Source organism: Elephantulus edwardii, unplaced genomic scaffold (assembly GCF_000299155.1).
Source record: "Elephantulus edwardii isolate Elephantulus edwardi_28Jun2011 unplaced genomic scaffold, EleEdw1.0 scaffold00126, whole genome shotgun sequence".
Taxonomy (NCBI): Eukaryota; Metazoa; Chordata; class Mammalia; order Macroscelidea; family Macroscelididae; genus Elephantulus; species Elephantulus edwardii.
Window position 1 is genome coordinate 2,106,053 of NW_006399876.1, and position 17,342 is coordinate 2,123,394.

At 57.6% G+C, this 17,342-nt stretch overlaps 1 protein-coding gene across 1 annotated transcript; it reads left to right on the forward strand.

The window, feature by feature from the left end:
* Positions 1–12,268: 12,268 nt before the first annotated feature.
* Positions 12,269–17,139, forward strand: MRPL23 (mitochondrial ribosomal protein L23). Its single transcript, XM_006893211.1, has 4 exons — positions 12,269–12,285; positions 14,022–14,227; positions 14,590–14,663; positions 16,975–17,139. The coding sequence occupies exons 1-4, from the start codon at positions 12,269–12,271 to the stop codon at positions 17,137–17,139; spliced, it is 462 nt and encodes a 153-aa protein (XP_006893273.1).
* Positions 17,140–17,342: the final 203 nt, after the last annotated feature.

Below are 17,342 nucleotides of genomic sequence, written 5' to 3' on the forward strand. Positions count from 1 at the left end.
ACTACACACACACTCTACTACACACACACTCCACACACATACACACTCTACTACACACACACTTCACACACATACACACTCTACTACACACACACACTCCACACACATACACACTCCACTACACACACACACACTCCACAATCCACCACACACACTCCACTACACACACACACTCCACTACACACACACTCCACTACACACACTCCACACTCCACCACACACACACTCCACAATCCACCACACACACACACTCCACTACACACACCCCCCCACACTCCACCATACACATGCACACCCCATATTTAATACACACTCCACGCTCCACACTCCACACACATCACACACTCCACACTCCACGCTTCACACCCACTCCACACATTCCACACTTCACCACACACACACACTCTCCACAGTACAGCACATATGTGCACGTGCACACACACACACGTGGACATCAGAGCTCCAGTGAAGCACGTGTAGACTGTGAAGAAGTCACTCTGCCACAAGCAGAGCTGACGCAACATCACAGACACATCTAGTGACCGCAGACGTGTAACTCCAACTCACAATGTGCTCAACCCCAGGAACAAGGCCAGCACAGCAGGACTGGCTGCACCATGCAGGCAAAGCAGTCTCAGAGTTCCCCTGGAGGTGCAGGGCACAACTCACAGGGCATGGAGAACGGTGTGTGGGACTCCAGCAAAGCGGTTAGGCTTGGTTCCCTACACGTCTGAAGACACATTCCCCAAGGAAGAGATCATTTGCAAAAGCTGACCCTCAATGAAGGTGTCCAGCGAGTCTCAATCAGCTCAGAGAGGGTGACTGCTGAGTTCTGGCCACCCTGTTCCAACCTCTGAAACTAAGCGCAGACTCAGACAAAGAGTAAGTTTGATACATACGTTTGGAATAGTTAAAACACCTGGCTAACGGGGTCATATACGAAATTGTCAGGGAAACCAGAAAACATTCAGAACTGAGACAATGAAAATCGTGCATATCAGAAGAGTCAAGGAACAGCTAATCCCACGGGCAGTGACAGGGCCTGGGTCCCCACACCACATCACTAGCAGAGAGAGGGAGCCTGGGTCCCCACATCACTAACAGAAAGAGAGAGGGAGTATAGATAAAAAAATCTCGCTCCAAGAAACTAGGGCAAAAACTAAACCCATGAAAAACAAAGAAGAATAGAGAAGAAATGAATACAATAGGAAAGAAAACCTTAAAGGGACCAATCAACCAGGTAGAGCGCTGATTCTGTGAAAGGCTCGTGAAAATCCAACCCTCTATAAACCTTCATGGAGGGAGAAGACGTCAACCCACAAGATACAGACGAGGCAGGGGTACAAATGCAGCAACTGAGCAGACTGAACATGGAGTGAATGAGGGCCTTAAACAACTTCATGGCCACGAACTTGAAACCAGAGAAAGTGGATATTTTCCTGGAAGAATGCAATCTAATTTATGGAGAATTGACGACTCTCCAAGATAAGTAGGAATAGATCCAACAAGAGACGTGCAAGACAACAACAGAGAAAATAAAAAAAAACCAACCAAAAAGCAACACTGTTTCAAGATAACAATGTGAGAGACTGAGCAAGTGGAGGCTGAAACTATGGAGCGGAAATCCCTGTATCTTAAAAATGTCCACTGACTTCAGAGGAAGTACAGAATTGAAATAGATCAATTTTTTAAAAGACATTGAGCCGGTCGTTAAAATCTTCCCACCAAAAACAAAACAAAGCAAAACAAAAGCCCACAAAGTTTCATAGAATGACCTCATGCTGAAGCGATCCTTTGGATTGCAGAGATTGTTTGACCCCAGAGACTGGACTGAGGTAGGAATTTCTGTTCATGCACAAACAGTTCAAAAGATTGAAAAGTTGCATAGAGAGATAATGGATGGATGGAGAGATGAGAGATGAGAGATGAGAGAGAGAGAGAGAGAGAGAGGCAGGCACATGTCCACAGATAGAGGTTACTCTTACAGGGAGGGGAGATCTTGGAAGATTTGGTCCTAACAGCCTACAAACTCCATCCTGAAGAGTGAAATGTTAGAAGATTCCCTTTTTAAGATCAGGAATCAGTCACTATGTCAACCTTCAGTCTCTAGTGTCCATTGTCCAGGTGTGCCAGCCAGAGCTGTGAGACAGGAAAGGGGGGGGGGGACAGTCTACATGACAGGCAGAGAAGAGACAAAATAGCCTTACTCGCAGACGCCTGGTTGTCTACAGGGAAACCCAAGAGAAGCGAAGGTGGTCCAGGTTTCAAATTGATAGAGCTACAGAGTGGCCAGATAGGAACACAATATCTGCACATCAGATGCCTCCTTGTTCACTGGTGTGGGAGGGCTGGAGAGCACAACTTTTAAAGCCAACATTTCCACTGGAAACTCTCAAACCTAAGAGAACTGAAAATGTGCTTGGTAGCCACCAAGCAGATGCTGACTTGTCCCACCCCGACGTGACAGAGCGAGGCCACTCTGAGTGCTGGGTGCATTCGATCTGCCAGTCTTTCCACCAGCAGCAAGGCCCGCAGCCGTTCAAGCACCAGGACCCCTGATGCCAAGAATAAACCCGGGGGAACGCGCGTGACCATCACAGAGCCGAAAGCGTCAGCAGACGCTATGCCTTTCCCTCCGCCGGCCGCAGCCGACCCGCCGGTGGTCGCAGGCGCTGGGAGGTGCACGGGGAGGGGGTGCCCAACTCTCTTCTGCTGAGAAGCTGGTGGGTTCGAATCACCGGCATCTGTGTTGGCAGCACGATCCTTTCTAGTAAAGAAACCCAAAACTCTTTAATATTTCCAGAAGAATAAGGCTCAAAATCTTAAAAATTCCAGTACTCTCTCCAAATTAATCTACTAATATATACAGAGCCACCCAATCATGTCGCAGCAATGTTATATGTGGGGACTGGTGAACTGGAGGCATAACCAACAGAGAAGACAGCTTGGGGGCCTGGCCGAGAAGGCTTGGGAGAGGAGGGCTGAGGGAGGAGAGGCAAGTGTGGTGTCAGAGTAAAACAACGAGGGACAGGTTTGTGGGTGGCTGAGATAGATACAGAAAATAGATTGCCCAGCATCTCTGGGTAGACTTGAACCTTTAACCTTTTGATTACCAGCTAAATACATTCTCTGCAACACCCAGGCTTCCCACACAGAAGGTAAGAATCCTCCCACTGAACCACCACTGCTTCGCAGATGCCAACTTCCTGACCACGTCAGCGTGTCGGCCGCAGGAGGGAAGAGCTCGTCTGTATGGAAGGCAGCTCGTCAACTCAGTAAAAGGCATGCCAGGGGCAGAGCAGGTTAGTAACTGTGAGGTTGATGGTTTGAATCCTGGTCTGAAGCCAGAAGATGAGGCAATAACCTCTTGTTCAGTTTCCAGCCTGGGCGATGAGATACCAGGTCATCGTGAGTGTGGCCAGCTTCCGAGAGGTCACGGAGGGGGGCCCCAGAGCACAAGTGGGAGCTGCCCGGGGGCAATGAGCAGAGCATGGGGCAGCCGCTCTTCTGGAAGGGGTCACACGGCAGAGAGTGGGCTCCCTACGCTTCAGCCTTAACCATGAGATGGGGGACACATCACTTTTGTCCTCCCTGTTAAAGGTCATTCTCAGTGGCCCCGACAGCGAGCACAGGGGGAGGCGTTTGCTGCCATCCACGCGTGTTTCTGGGAACAAAACACAGACTGTGAAGCCAAGGAAGCTCTCAGGGTGCCCACCCTTCATCCGCCCCTCACTGGGGAGGCTGTAACGGGGCCCCAGCACCAGACAGGAACTAAACAAGAACAAGGGTGTCTGCTTAAACCATTACACTGCGCGAGGTCTGGCAACAGTGGACAACGGTAAAGATGGTCCACAGACACACGATGTGTCATTTCTGCAGTGAAGGAGATCAAAGCAGCACATTCCAGGGCGTCCCGGGAGAGCTGGGCAGCCGGGCACTGCGCTCCAGGGAGCCAGGGGGTTCAGGAGAGGAGCCGGAGGCAAGACACAGGCTTCAAATCAAATCATCTTTCACAAAACACTTTTGCCAGTGAGAAAACAGATGTCTTTATTTTCTTTAACGTATCCTCCCTGGAAGCCAAGAGCCTGGCAGGGGTTGACAAGAGACTCCTGTGAAGTGCTCAGGGCCTCCGCGGACGCTGGTGAGAAACAGGGAGAGCAGGGAAGAGAAGTCAAGCTGAAAATCACACCACGCTGCTGCTAAAAAGGAAGCCAGTTCTTTCGGGATTGTACGACTTTGTTCGATTTGGGGCGGACATCCCAACAGGATTTTTTGGGAGGAGTGGGGCAGAGGTGGGTTGGCAGAGTGAAGGGTGTACGATTTAGGCAGAAGGAGAGCCCAGCAAGAAGGCGGTGAGGTTAAGAGGGGATTTGCAAAGAGATGGTTAATGTGGGGAGCGGTCCCCAGCCAGCAGGGCTGCCAGGCACCCCCTCCCCTGGCCGGGGAGCGGGGGAGCCCTGAGGACGGCTCTCTTCATCATTCTCAGCTTTCAGAAGAATGGGCTGCGGTTCAGAGCGGGCCAAGCCAAGTCCCAGAGCCACACCGCGGCTAAGTGATGGCTGAACCTGCGGCCATAACTCACAGCCCCCACACCCTTCACATGGAGCAAGTCTTCTTGCTCCACAATCGTTTCCGCATGAGACCGCGTACGTGTAAGTATCTAAGAGAAGCCCAGCCAACTCCAGGGGGGCGGGGAGCTGAGCGAGAGACTAAGGAACCCGGATCTACCCCTGGGAGGGCAGAGGGGAAACGCAGGAAGAGTCCCCACTTCCCACTAAGCCCCGAGGACACCCCGGGCCCACGGGTGACGGTCATCGTCCACCCAGCCAGCATGCCGTGACCTCCCTTGGAGATGGCACCCCGGCCAGGCCAGCAAGGGGACCGTGAGGCCCTGGGACACGCGGAGTCACAGGCTCACGTAACTACACGGGGCACCGAAGAATGTCACAAAACAAATGCCAAGAGAATGACAGCATTTGCAGCCTGGGGGGGGGGGGGGAAGGAAAATAAAACAAAACAAAGTTTAGGTGCACGTTTCTCTGCTGGGAACAATTCTGTAAACGTAAAAACAATGGCAGAATGGCAGAGGAAAAGGAAAAAACCAATAAATGTCAGTCAGGACTCAAAAAAATGATCGCTTCTGTTTCCTCACTTCCCATCCAAACTGAAAGGCAGGCTTCCTCTTCGGGTCAAATGAAGGAACAGGTACTGCCCTCCTTCCCAAAGCAATAAAAAAGAAAGAAAGTACGTAAACACATAAAGTGATGTTTTAAAATCCCAGGCGCGAGCCAGCCAATGGATGTGCTCCTGAGATGTGGGGTCAGCTTGAGCCTGTAACCGCCCCACGTGCTCCCTGTGGGGAATTCCCAGCTCTCCTGGGGCAGGGGGTCCACGTGACCCCCAAGCTGGGAGGACTGAGTCACGAGCCTGAGGTGACCACACAGGGGTCACTTGATGGCTGCTGGCTGATGGAAATAGGGGGTGTCTGCCTGGGTTACGGGCCACAACACTGGGCAGCTGGATGGTGTTATGGGCAAAGACCTAAGTGGAGAGCAGGACAGAGACAGGCCTGGGGGCCACAGAGTCAGGGTGAGGGCACACGGGACCAGATCCCCAGAGAGAGCCATCCTGGGCGGCCAGAGGGACGCTCGCCAGGGCTCGCCAGGGCTCGCTCCCACCAGTCAGCTGGATAACTCCCAATCTGTGGCATCAGGTGGGCCTCGGGAAAGTCTTGCCGGAGCTGTGGGAATAATTTGCCTCAGACAGCTCTGTTCAGGCCCATCTCACAAACCCTGAAGGTGATGTCTAAATGGGGAACACCATTTCCAAGCAGGGGAAGAACATTCCAGAACAGAGCTCAAGGATGTTCACAGAAACACAAAACCAGGCAGCACCTACCAAGGTGAAATGCACTCTGTCCAAGACTAGCAGCCACGTCCGGGAGCAGGGAACGCCGGCTGCAAGTCACGCAGGGAGCCGGCCTCTCCTCGGCGGGGCTGTGGGGGCGCAGGGGGAGGACGCCCCGGGTTAGTGTGCACTGCAGCTCAGCCAGGTCAGTCACACCCCAGTCAGGCTCTTCTGAAACATGAAAGGGCAGATCAGAAACTGGGAGCACCACTTAGAGTCCAGCCTGACAGACAGAAGGGTAATAAAACATGAGTGAAAGCGTAGCCGCTCGGGGAGAGGACGTCATGCCAATGCCGGTAACAGGCAGCTCCGAGCAAGACCTGCGAGTGCCCAGGAAAGGCCCAAGAGGTGTCAGCAAAGGACACAACGTGAACACAATCAGACCTCAACCCCAGAAGAAACGCAACCAGAAGCCTCAGAGTCCAAGACGGGCCACCAGTAGAGTGAGACACAGACACACACACACACACACACACACACACACACACACACCCCGAGCGGGCGGCGCTGACACCACAGACTCCATGTTACCGGGCGAGCGGAGGAGCAGCCTGGCCTCCCGTCCGTTTGGCACAAGCCCTGCAGGTCGTGGGGACGCGGCGCTGAGCGAGTTCGCTGGCACCACCTTCCAACAGCGTGTGCTCACTGGCCAGCCATCCGGACATGCAAACTCCCAGCCGTCGAGTCAGAAGTGACTCGCGGCTCCCCCTCCACAGGGTCCCCACGGCCGTAAACCGGAGAACACAGGAGTACGTTGTCCACAGTCCTCCTGTTGGGTGCTGGTGGAGTGGAGTTGGCAACACGGCTCCCTGACCGACCAGGCTCCCGCCGCACTGACCCTGTGGGTGTAAATCCAGCTGGTCCAGCCTCTGCGGCCCCATGCTCTCCTTGGCTTGTGGCCCTGCCGCCTGTGGCCCTGAATGGCTTTCACAGAGCTTTCCCTCTGCGTCGTTACCTTTGGGCCCCTTCTCCTGTCTGATAAGGGCAATACTCACACAGGCTCGGGCCCACCTGCCACCCGAACTCAGACACGTGTGGGCTGCTACATCTGCAAAGACCCTATGACGAAACAGTTTCTTGTGCACAGGGCTTGTGACTTGGATATGTCTTTCAGGGAACACAATGCACCCCGAGCAGCTCAGGGAAGTGTCCTTCCTCCTCAGGGACCTGGTGTAGGACAGGGCCCTGCGGGCTGGGGCAAAGCCCCGGTCCACCTCCTTCCACAATCCTCCGGCTCCTTCTCGAGTCCCACCCTTCCGGAGGAATCAGTGTCGTGCTCCTTGGCACCAGCTTTGCACACTCCGCACACGAGGCTCAGCACGCTTCTGGGTGGCCACTGGTGATGTTATCGAGGTGGGGCCCGCTCGGCAGCCCTCGGGACAGCAGGGCCACCAGGCCTGTACCTCCTCACAGGCTCTGCGGTGCTGAAGCCAATGCTGCACCTCCTGTCACCCTGGGAATGTTCACGTGGGACGGGCACCATGGGGCCAGGGTGGGTAGAGCTCTTCTGAATTTGGTGTGATGGCCAGTGAGGCCAATAAAGAAGGGTATCTTCTCAGGCCCGCACCCCTACAGCTGCCCCACAGCTCTCTCACCCCACTAGGCCCTCTCCCGCTGCCGGGTAGCTGGGCTCCGATGATCTCAGAGCTGGTCTGTGGCCACCTACCTGCCCCCTCAGGCCCCTGGGCAGGTACATCTGTAGCAACCTCGGGGCTCAGGCCCACTTCTCAGGATGTTGGGGGGCCTCACTTATGGCAGAAGAGCTGGGGGGGCAGAATACCTGCTCTAGCCACTTGGGTCTCGTTCCCTGTGGGGCAGTGGGCTGGGCCCAGGATGCACATGTGCTGTCAGGTGCTGTGAGTGGGGTACTCTTCTCAGCATACCCCAAAGAGCTCACCCACACAGCCTCACTCCTGCCGACCTCCCCCTTCCTTCTCCTGGTGCAGCCTTGGGTCCCTGCATGCTGCCTGCCTGACCCGGAGACATCAGCTCCACTTGTTCCTGCCTACTGCCCTTTCCCTGGTTCCAAGGAGCCCACTGGGCACCTAAGACTCCCAAGAGTGTCTGCAGAAAGAGAGGTGAATGTATTGGGCAGGGCAAGTGGGCAACTGTGGTATCCTTCCTGCCATTGGCTCCCTAAACCTCTCACCACTGGCCCTGTCCCTTTCTTTAAAATCCTGCAGGGCTCCCTGCTCGGAACGCACCCTAGCTTACCAGCCGGCCCAGCCCAGAGGGAATCTGTACCAGCAGGAGGCCTCCTACAGCATCCCAGCACCAGGTCCTCCCCTGCCACAGGGGCTACCCTCACCCACACCAGCCCTGCACAGGTGCCTCGGAGGCCCCCCACTACGTGGCCAGATGTAGCAGATTTACAAGTATGTCAAAATGAAAAGTAGATTCCAAATCCTCCTAGGACATCCTTCAACTACAAAACCAGACTTGTTTATCTGAAATCGGCGGCTGGCAGTGGTGGCCCCGGGAAGGAGGCTGGTGACTTCAGGAAACAGACAGGCTGCAGAAGCAGAGCAGTGGGATTCCTGTCTGATGGAGGAGGGGCCCGCTGGCTCCCACTCTCTCTATGGGGTTTGGAGAACTAGGGACATGGGGGTGAAATAAGAGTGGTCTCACCCTGTGAGACCTCACACCCCCCCCCCCCCCGAGAACCTCAGCACCGGGCTCTCTCAGAGGCCAATCAGCCACACGACCTGGAACCCAACACTGACCATCTGGCCCCCAGAGCCTGCCGAGGCAGGACCGGGACAGAGTGGGCACCTTGTAAAATGCAGCAGACACCCCTGAGCCACAGCCCGCGAGGCCTGTGCTCCCTGCACCCCCACCTGCTCTCCGGTACCAGCCTGCTCAGATCCTGGTACAGCCAGCCCCCACCCGTCCGTCCCCCTGCACTCCTCCAGCTTGTCTGCAGACCCGCCCTCTAACTTGCACGGGAGAGTCTTGTCTGAACACCCTCGACCTCTCCTGCAGTAAAACTGTCCCTGGGTCTTTCCTCCTCGTTCGCTGTCTGACCTCTAAGTGGAGTCCAGGGACCCCTGCTCAACACATCAGGACCTCGGGAGATCCAGGCCCTCATGCCCCTCACGCCCGTAGCCTACAGACCTGGGAAGTCCGCTCGCTTAGCGGCCTCGCTCCTCCTCTGTCCCAGCACCCATTTCATCTCCTGCTCCAACCCCAGCAACCCCACGGATCTGCCCCTCCTGTGGCTCCCCTAACTTCCCGTTGCCTTGTCTCCCTGGTTCTGGCCAGACTTACCAACCTGTCTTAGTGTGGAAGCACCGTGAAACCTGAAAGCCCACCACGCGACACCCGGCTAGTACCAGAAGCGCTGGTGGTGTAAGCACCTGCATCACAGCAAACCGACAGGCAAGTGGGAGCTGAAAGTAAAGGAATAAACGGTGAAACAAGGTATCAAAAGAGTTGAAAGGGAAGTTCAAGAAGACCAAGCGAAGCCATACCACGAACTGCGGGAAGACCTGGCATTAGAAAACCCAAAGGGGAAAAGCATAACCAGCATTTCTTAAGCTGAAGCACAGTCTCAGGCCTCTCCTGAGTAGATTAACGGCAGAGGAAGTGGCAAACGAAGAGAGAAGGAGCACAGAGTCACTGTGACGGAGAGAATGAGTCAGTTCCGAACCACGTCAGGAAGGAGCGTATGATCAAGAATCAAAGGCACCGGGCTGCACATCCAAGGTGCTTCGAAAGTATTGTCAAAAAACAAGGCCTCAGGGACTGACGGGATACCAGCTGAGGTGTCTCAGGAAACAAAAGAAGCCCTGGACGTGGTAACTCGTCTCTGCCACCAAATCCGGAAGGCAGCGTACTGGCCAAGTGACTGGAAGAGATCCAGATTTGCTCCTATCCCAAACTAGGATGCTTCAACAGAGGGTGGAAATTATCAAACGATATTACTAAAATCACAGACAAGTAAAATCTTGCTGAAGATTATTTACAAACGGCTGGCACTGTCACAAATACAAGTGGATCAGAAGAGGCTGTGGAATGAGGCTTATCCCTGCTGATGCCAGATGAATGTTGGCTGAAGCAGAGAATATCAGGGAGATGGTTGCTTGTGCTTCATTGACTATGCAAAGTCGTTACACTGTGTGGATCACACACACACACACACACACACACACACACACACACACACAAATGTGGCTAACATTGAGAGGGATGGGGACTCCAAAACTCTTAGCTGGACTCCTGAAAGCCTGTCCACACACCAAGCAGTCACCTGAAAAGACCAAGGGGACGCTGCTGCTTTGAAGGCAGGAGCCATGCAGCTCAGGGTTGTATTCTTTCTCCATAGCTATTCCATCTGTGTGCCGGCTGGACTCTGGGAGGAAGAGAGTGGCAACAGGGTAGGAAGAAGACTCATCAACAACTGACATCGTGCAGATGACACACCTTGCACGCAGAACGTGAGGCAGACTTAAAGCACTAACTGAAGAAGTTAAAAGATTTCAGGATGGATGCCATCTCCACACCAGGAAGACAAAAATCCTCACCACAGGAAATAAACAACATCACGACAAGTGAAGAAAAGATTGGAACGATCAATGATTTCATTCTACTTAGCTCCACAATCAACACCCAAGGTAGCAGTAGTTAAGAAATCACAAGTATTGGACTGGGAAAATCTGCTGTCAAGGACCGTTCTAAAATGCCAAAAAGCAAGGATGTCTGCATAAAAACCAAGTTGTGCCTGCCCCAAGCCATGGCATTTTCAATTGTTTCAAGCGCACGTATTTCTCTGTTATTTCACACGGTTTTCAGAAGAGAACCCGATGCCTTTGAACTGTGGTGGTGGAGATCACTAAGTATCTCATGAACTGCCAAGAGAACAGGCAAATCTGTCTTGGAGGAAAAGCCACCATGCTTCTTAGGAGCCAAGGATGGTAAAACCTGGTCCCACATACTTCGGGCATGTTGTCAGGAGGGCTATTCCCTGGACAAAAGCACCCTGCTGGGAAAGGCAGGGTCAGGGAAGGAGTGGGAGCCCCTGATGGCAATGACACAGCAGCTCGAGGACAGATCCTGCAAAGACTGTGAGGGCCAGGCAGGGTCTTGTACACAAAGCCATGACTGAGCAGAACCAACAGAGGACCACACAGAAACTGGCTGCAGCTGGATCTGGGGTGCAGAGTGGAAAAGCCACACTGAGGAGCCAGGGGACTGAGCAGTGACCCAAAGATGGCTGGCAGAGAGGCCTTGCAGGAAGGGGCTTGCGGGAGGACCATGCCCCTCTCCCAGCAGGCCCCTCTCCCAGCAGGCCTGAGCTCAGTGGCCTCCAAGTTGTTCTAGGAGCAGCAGAATCACAGTCCCAACAACAGGGTTAGGGTAGCTTAGGGCCCTGGGGAGGGGTGTCCCCTGGTGGGAGCAGAGCCCAGGCTGGAAGGAACGGTCTGGAGTGTGGTGGATAGAAGTGATGGATGCGGGAGGCAGCATGGGTGAGGGTTGGGAAGGGCTGACCACCTCATACAAGCAAAGACAGGTATGGAATTCAGGAAAGAGGAAAACCACCTGAGGAAGTGGTATTGGGATCTGCCGGAGACAATCCTTCCCTCCCAACACCCTCTGCTCCTCACCTGCTGGCAGGTTAGGGTCGCTGGGACAGCCCCTGAGTCCGGGTGGGGAGATGCTGAACCTGGGGGCAGGAAGAAAGGTTCAAAGTGAGCATCAGAGGACCTGGGGCCGGTGGTGGGGATGGAGTGTGGAACCTCAACAGGAATGTAGGGCCGAACTTGCAAGGTGAGACCGAGTGACCATGCAATGAAAGGCATGGAGGGCATAGGGGGTCCTCAAAGGCCGGAAGTGCGGGCCCGGAGGGGGAGCCTGCAGTGCTGCGTGGACACAGGGTCTCCGTCCCAGTGTGGCTCATGGTGCTGCATGGGCACAGGGTCCCCAGTGCATAGAAGGGATGGCTGTGTGGCCTGCGGTGCTGTGTGGACACCGGGTCCCCATGCACAGGCCCCCAGGGCGGCCCGCGATGCACGGACACAGGCCCCCGGGGCGGCCCGCGGTGCTGCACGGACACAGGCCCCCGGGGCGGCCCGCGGTGCTGCACGGACACAGGACCCGGTGAGGCCCCGGGGCGGCCCGCGATGCACGGACACAGGCCCCCGGGCGGCCCGCGGTGCTGTGTGGACACCGGGTCCCCATGCACAGGCCACCAGGGCGGCCCGCGGTGCTGCACGGACACAGGCCCCGCTCGCTCTGAGGGTCAAGGGTCACGCGGAGCCTCCGCCCCAGCGGCGCACCCGCGCGCGGCCTCCCGGGAGCCAGGGGGCGCTGTGCCAGCGCGGGCGGCGCCTCTCTATCCCGACGCGGACCGGAAGTGGCAGTCATGGCGAGGAATGTGCTGTGAGTTGGGCCCCGTGCGCCCCCCGTGACCCTGCAGTGGCACAAGCACGCGCACAGCTGGGGCGCCCTGGGCGGGGGGCGGGTGACACCCCGCGGGGACCCCGGGCGGGCGGACGACCTGATCGCAGGCTTCCGGGGGCTGGGGGCGAGGCTGGAAGCACGAGGTCAGCGCGGCCTCGGCGTCGCGGCCGGGGTAGCCCGTCCCGGGGTCACCTTTGCCCCAGTGGGCACAGGGTCTCAAGTTGGGGGGGTGCCGGGGTCCGTGGCGCGGGCTGGGGTTCCCGCGCATGCGTCCTGTGGACACGTGCCAATGTTTGCATGCACGTGGTTCTGACATGAGTGCGAGTGCTGCTGGGCATCCAACGATCGGGAGGGCAGCCCACGATCGGGAGGGCAGCCCACGATCGGGAGGGCAGCCCAGGATCGGTAGGGTGCCCCACAATCGGGAGGGCAGCCCAGGATCGGGAGGGTGCCCCACGATCGGAGGGCACCCAAAGACTGGGAAGACCTCTTCGCCAAGACTGCCCCTGGTGTCAGCCCTGGGAGGCGAGGAGGCCTGGCCCCCAGGCCGGACCAGTTAGGGGAGTGGAGAAGCACCCCAGTTTCTAGGGGATGGAAAACTGGACTCAAGCTCAGCTCCCCCTATATGTGGTGCCCCGAGGGGTGGAGGGAAAACCCAGCTCTCATCCATCCTGGGGTTCAAGCTAGTGCTGACAAGAGGACAAGGCCAGCAGTTACCGCTTGAAACGTGGTTTTGGGGGAGCAGTGACCAGTGTGGACCTGGTCTTGCTGTGTGGACAGAGAGGCCCTCGGTGGGTGGGTGGGGCCAGGTGACAGGGGGCAGGTGGAGGTCTGGGGAGTAGGGCCTCCCTCAGCAAACATCTAGCCTAGCCGGGCAGAGCTAGAGCTGGGTGGGGGCTGGTGCTTAACCGGGATCAAGACATGTTGTGCCTGGAGGACCGAAACTTCGAGCAGGGGTGGGGGTGGGGGGCTCAGTGAGGCGTAGAGAGGCTGGGGCCCTGGGCAGGGAAGGAAGGGGCGGTGGTGGGGCGGCTAGCCTCCCTCTCCCCTCTGTGTTGCCAGCGCGGCCTTGGAGGGGCTGATGGGACTTGCTCAGGGGTGGGATGCGGGTGGGGTGGGGGTGAGTCACTGGTGGGGCCCAGGGAGCTGGGGCTGCTGGCCAGGAGCCAGGGCCTGCTGGGCGGGAGAAGGGAGGAACAGTGAAAAGTTCCACTCGAGATAAATGAAGTTTGAGGGGCTTATGAAATACCCCTAGGGAGGGGCGCAGCTGAGGCCAAGGAAGGGTAAAGCCTTGGACAGAGTGGCGGGTGGTCCAGCAGGACGAGATGGGGTGGACTGGGGGCTCGCTTGAAGAGAGGGAGCTTGTTGGGGACCCAAGAGAAGAGACTAGGACTAGCAATGCGCCTGGGGTCAGCATGGGTGTGGGGGTGTGGGAAGTGCAGGCCAGGTTCTGACACAGACCCTCAAACTATGCCTTCCTTCTGGAATCTCAAGGTCCAGCATGTTCCTTGGGCCTCATATGTGGGGTCCAGAAACATAGAAGGGTCCCCACCCTTTCCACGGTTCCCCAGTGTCCCCAGCGGTGGCTGCCCACTGCAGTGCTGTAGCCAGTCACCAGGGGGAAGTTGTGAGTCCCAGCTGACCAGGCTTGTGCCCAGGCCACCTTGCTGGCGAGGGTCTGTGTCCGACAGTCTCTCACACCCACCTCTCCGCAGGTACCCGCTGTACCAGCTCGGAGGGCCACAGCTCCGAGTGTTCCGAACCAACTTCTTCATCCAGCTGGTGCGGCCTGGCACAGCTCAGCCTGAGGACACTGTGCAGTTCCGGATCCCGCTGGAGATGACCAGGGTGGACCTCAAGAACTACCTGCAGAGTATCTACCAGGTGCCGGTGGCAGCTGTGAGGACGCGGGTGCAGCACGGTGAGTGTCCACAGGCAACACTAAAGCATGAAGTGGGTGCCCCTTACCCAGGGTCACACCGATGAGGGTGGTGGCCAGCCCTGTGCCTCAGACACAGGGGTCACTGAGGGCCGAGTCTCCCCAGCAGAGTTCTCTGTTCTCTCCGGGTTCTTGTGACAGGGTCCATCTCCGGCTGACTCTTGTGTCACTGGCTCTAGTCTTGCCCTCGGTGAGAGTGAGGGCTGGCACCGACTCCACAGACCCTCGCTGGACCTCTGATGTCCACAGTGTCCAGGGAGCAAGGAGACCCCTTCTCGGGGTCCACCCTTTTTCTAGAAGGCCCCGCTTCCTCGTGCTCACCCTGAGTCCTTCCCCTCCCCCAGGTTCCAACAGGAAACGAGATCACAGAAACGTGCGGGTGAAAAAGCCAGACTACAAGGTCGCCTATGTCCAGCTGGTAAGCGGTGCCGGCGGCCACGGCCATCTCCGGGGGTGGGATCTTGAGAGTGAGGCTGGGCCGTGCCGTGCTGAGACTGCCGGGGCCACTGAGAGTCAACAGAGCCACCCAGCTGGGGAGCGGACCTCAGGCTGCCCTGGTGGCTGAGATGGTGAAGGCAGCAAGCTCGGGCTGAGCTGGGCCCAACCTGGCCTCCCCGCGTGGACACAGACACATCCTGCCGTGTGTCCTGGACACCTGCGTGAGTGGGCTGCAGGGACCAGTCCTCTCTAACCCTGAACCCACTGTTGTGTCGAGGTGACACCAGCTCGCATGACCTCATAGGACAGCAGGACTGCCCCAGGGTCTCCAGAGGGCAGATGGCCGCTCAGTCTGCAGCCCAGGTCTCAGCCTGTGTGACACCCAGGGTCCCTGCAGAGACTCCAAGTGGCTTTGCGTGAAGCCCAGAGTGGCCGTGGATGAGGTGGCCTTGGCCAACTCTGGCCCAGTTCTACACGTAGAGTCCAAGGAGACTTGAAGCGGGTGATGCCCTCCCTGCCCTTCCAGACATGCTGAAGGTGGTGCCGCTCAGCGCCAGCTCCCAGGTGCCCAGCACCCTGTGGGCAGCGAGAGGAGAGGGTGGGCTGCACTGGCACTGACCACTAGATGGCAGGAGTGCTATTGGAAACGGTCCTGGTGGACCTGAGGCCCATTCTGAGAGGGACAGAACAGGGTCATATGTGGAAGGACTACAGGACGGTCGCCCCTGCTGTTCTAAACAGAAGCACCCCACATTTTATGGGCTAATGTTCATTGTGTGTACAACTGGCCAATCAAGGTGCCCCTTGTGGCCATTGGCCTTATAAAGGCCTGCATGTCCTGGCATGAAACTGGCCACCATCTGTCCCCGGCTCTCAGTCTGCTGACGTCTGTGTGCCGGCATCCGCCACCGGCCACTTCAGGAGACGCGCTTCAGTTACAAGTTGCTTTTAAGTCATCTGAGCCCCTGCATTTTTGTTGGGGCCCCACCTCGGCCATGAAAGTTAACCGGAGTGGCCTGGCGCTGCCCAGAGACTGCAGCTGCCCCTGCGAATCGGGCTGCGATGGACGAGGCCCAGCAGCTGGCACAGCTGCACCCCGGGCCGCCTCCCCGCGCCAGCGCCTGCCCTGTGAGGGATGTGACCGCTGTGAGGTCCCTGTGTACCTAGGCAGGCCCGGGCTCGGGTGGCCCCCAGCCACACGTCTGCAAGTGAGCTTCTGATGACAGCAAACTCAAAGGGCCCGGCACAGACACGCGGGGAGTGGACGACCGGAGAGAGACCTGCAGCCCTGACCTGGGGGCCCACAAATGTGTGCTTGCCAAAGAGCCTCTGTTCCCAGGCCACAGAGGGGCGATGGTCCAGGGGCCTGGTGCAGGCACGCGGCCGTGTGGCACCTCGGGAGCCTGGTTTAATGTCTCCTGTGTGCCCAGCCTGCCTGGGCCTCCTCTAAAATCCAGGGTTACCTTCTGTAGAAAAGGGTATCCCCTAGACCCCCCCCCCCCCCACAGCTCCTTTGTACACCCAGAAACCCAGGCTTCTCCCACAGGCCAAGTGTGGTACCTAGAGAGCCCACATTGGTTCCCGATACTGACAGCGTGCCCCCCTCTGGCTGCTGGCTCCAGCCCTGCCCCATGGGTAGAACAGGGAAGGCGCTGTGCAGGCGGCCTGGCTGGTGGTTGCTGTGCACAGGCTCAGCCCTCACCGGGTAGTCTCGTGCCCTGAGCTGAGTAGACCCATGACCGCAGACATGGCGGCTTGTGCGTGGGCAGGGCCCCAGTCGGACTTGGCAAAATCACTCGGCTCTGGAGGCTCTCCGGCCTCGCTGTCGGGACAGTCAGGCCCCCGACGCTGCAGCGGCTCCTCCCTGGACCCTTCAGCACCCTTGCTCTAGCCCCTCACACGGTCTGCGGCCCCTTTTGGCCGCCCAGGCGCATTCTGGACCCATGACGGGATCCAGGGCCTGTTGGGCACAGTCTGCTGCATGCGTCTCCGAGGGCGCTGGGCTTGGGGGCTCTGGGGTGGGGGAGGCCTCCAGGGTGTGGGGAGCAGGCCCCCAAGTGGCAGCCTTCACGAGGTATGGTCTTCGGTCCGAAGGTCTGGCCCAGGAGGAGCAGTGTCCCCTGCAGATAGGGCCGTGGCCTGGCTGCCCGATCAGACACGGGCGGGGAGGCGCTGTGTGTCTGTCTGCCCGACCTTACTGGAGCCGTGTGTGTGGATGTTTCTAGAAGGAGCAGGGAGCAAGCGTGCACAGCACCCTCACCATTATACCATACCCCTCACCCTGTCTCCAGGCTCATGGACAGACCTTCACCTTCCCGGACCTGTTTCCTGAGAAGCAGCCAGACCCCACAGGTGTCACCGAGGAGGACCTGCGGGAGCAGTTCATGAAGGAGGAGCAGCAGAGGCAGAGTCAGGATCCCCGGCGTGGCGATGTCCCTAACTGGTTTGGCCTGTGACACGGCCACCGGGCAGAACAAGCCCCAGGCTCCAATAAAACAGCGGAAAGCTCTGTGACTCCGGGTCCTTCTGGTCCGTCTGCAGGTGCCCCCTCCCCCAGGTCAGGACTCAGCCTGCATCGGGCCCCAGAACCTCACACTCCGCCACTTCACATCTGAAGAGCGCAGCGATGCGTGAGGGGGCCCGCAGGCCAGGGTGTAGC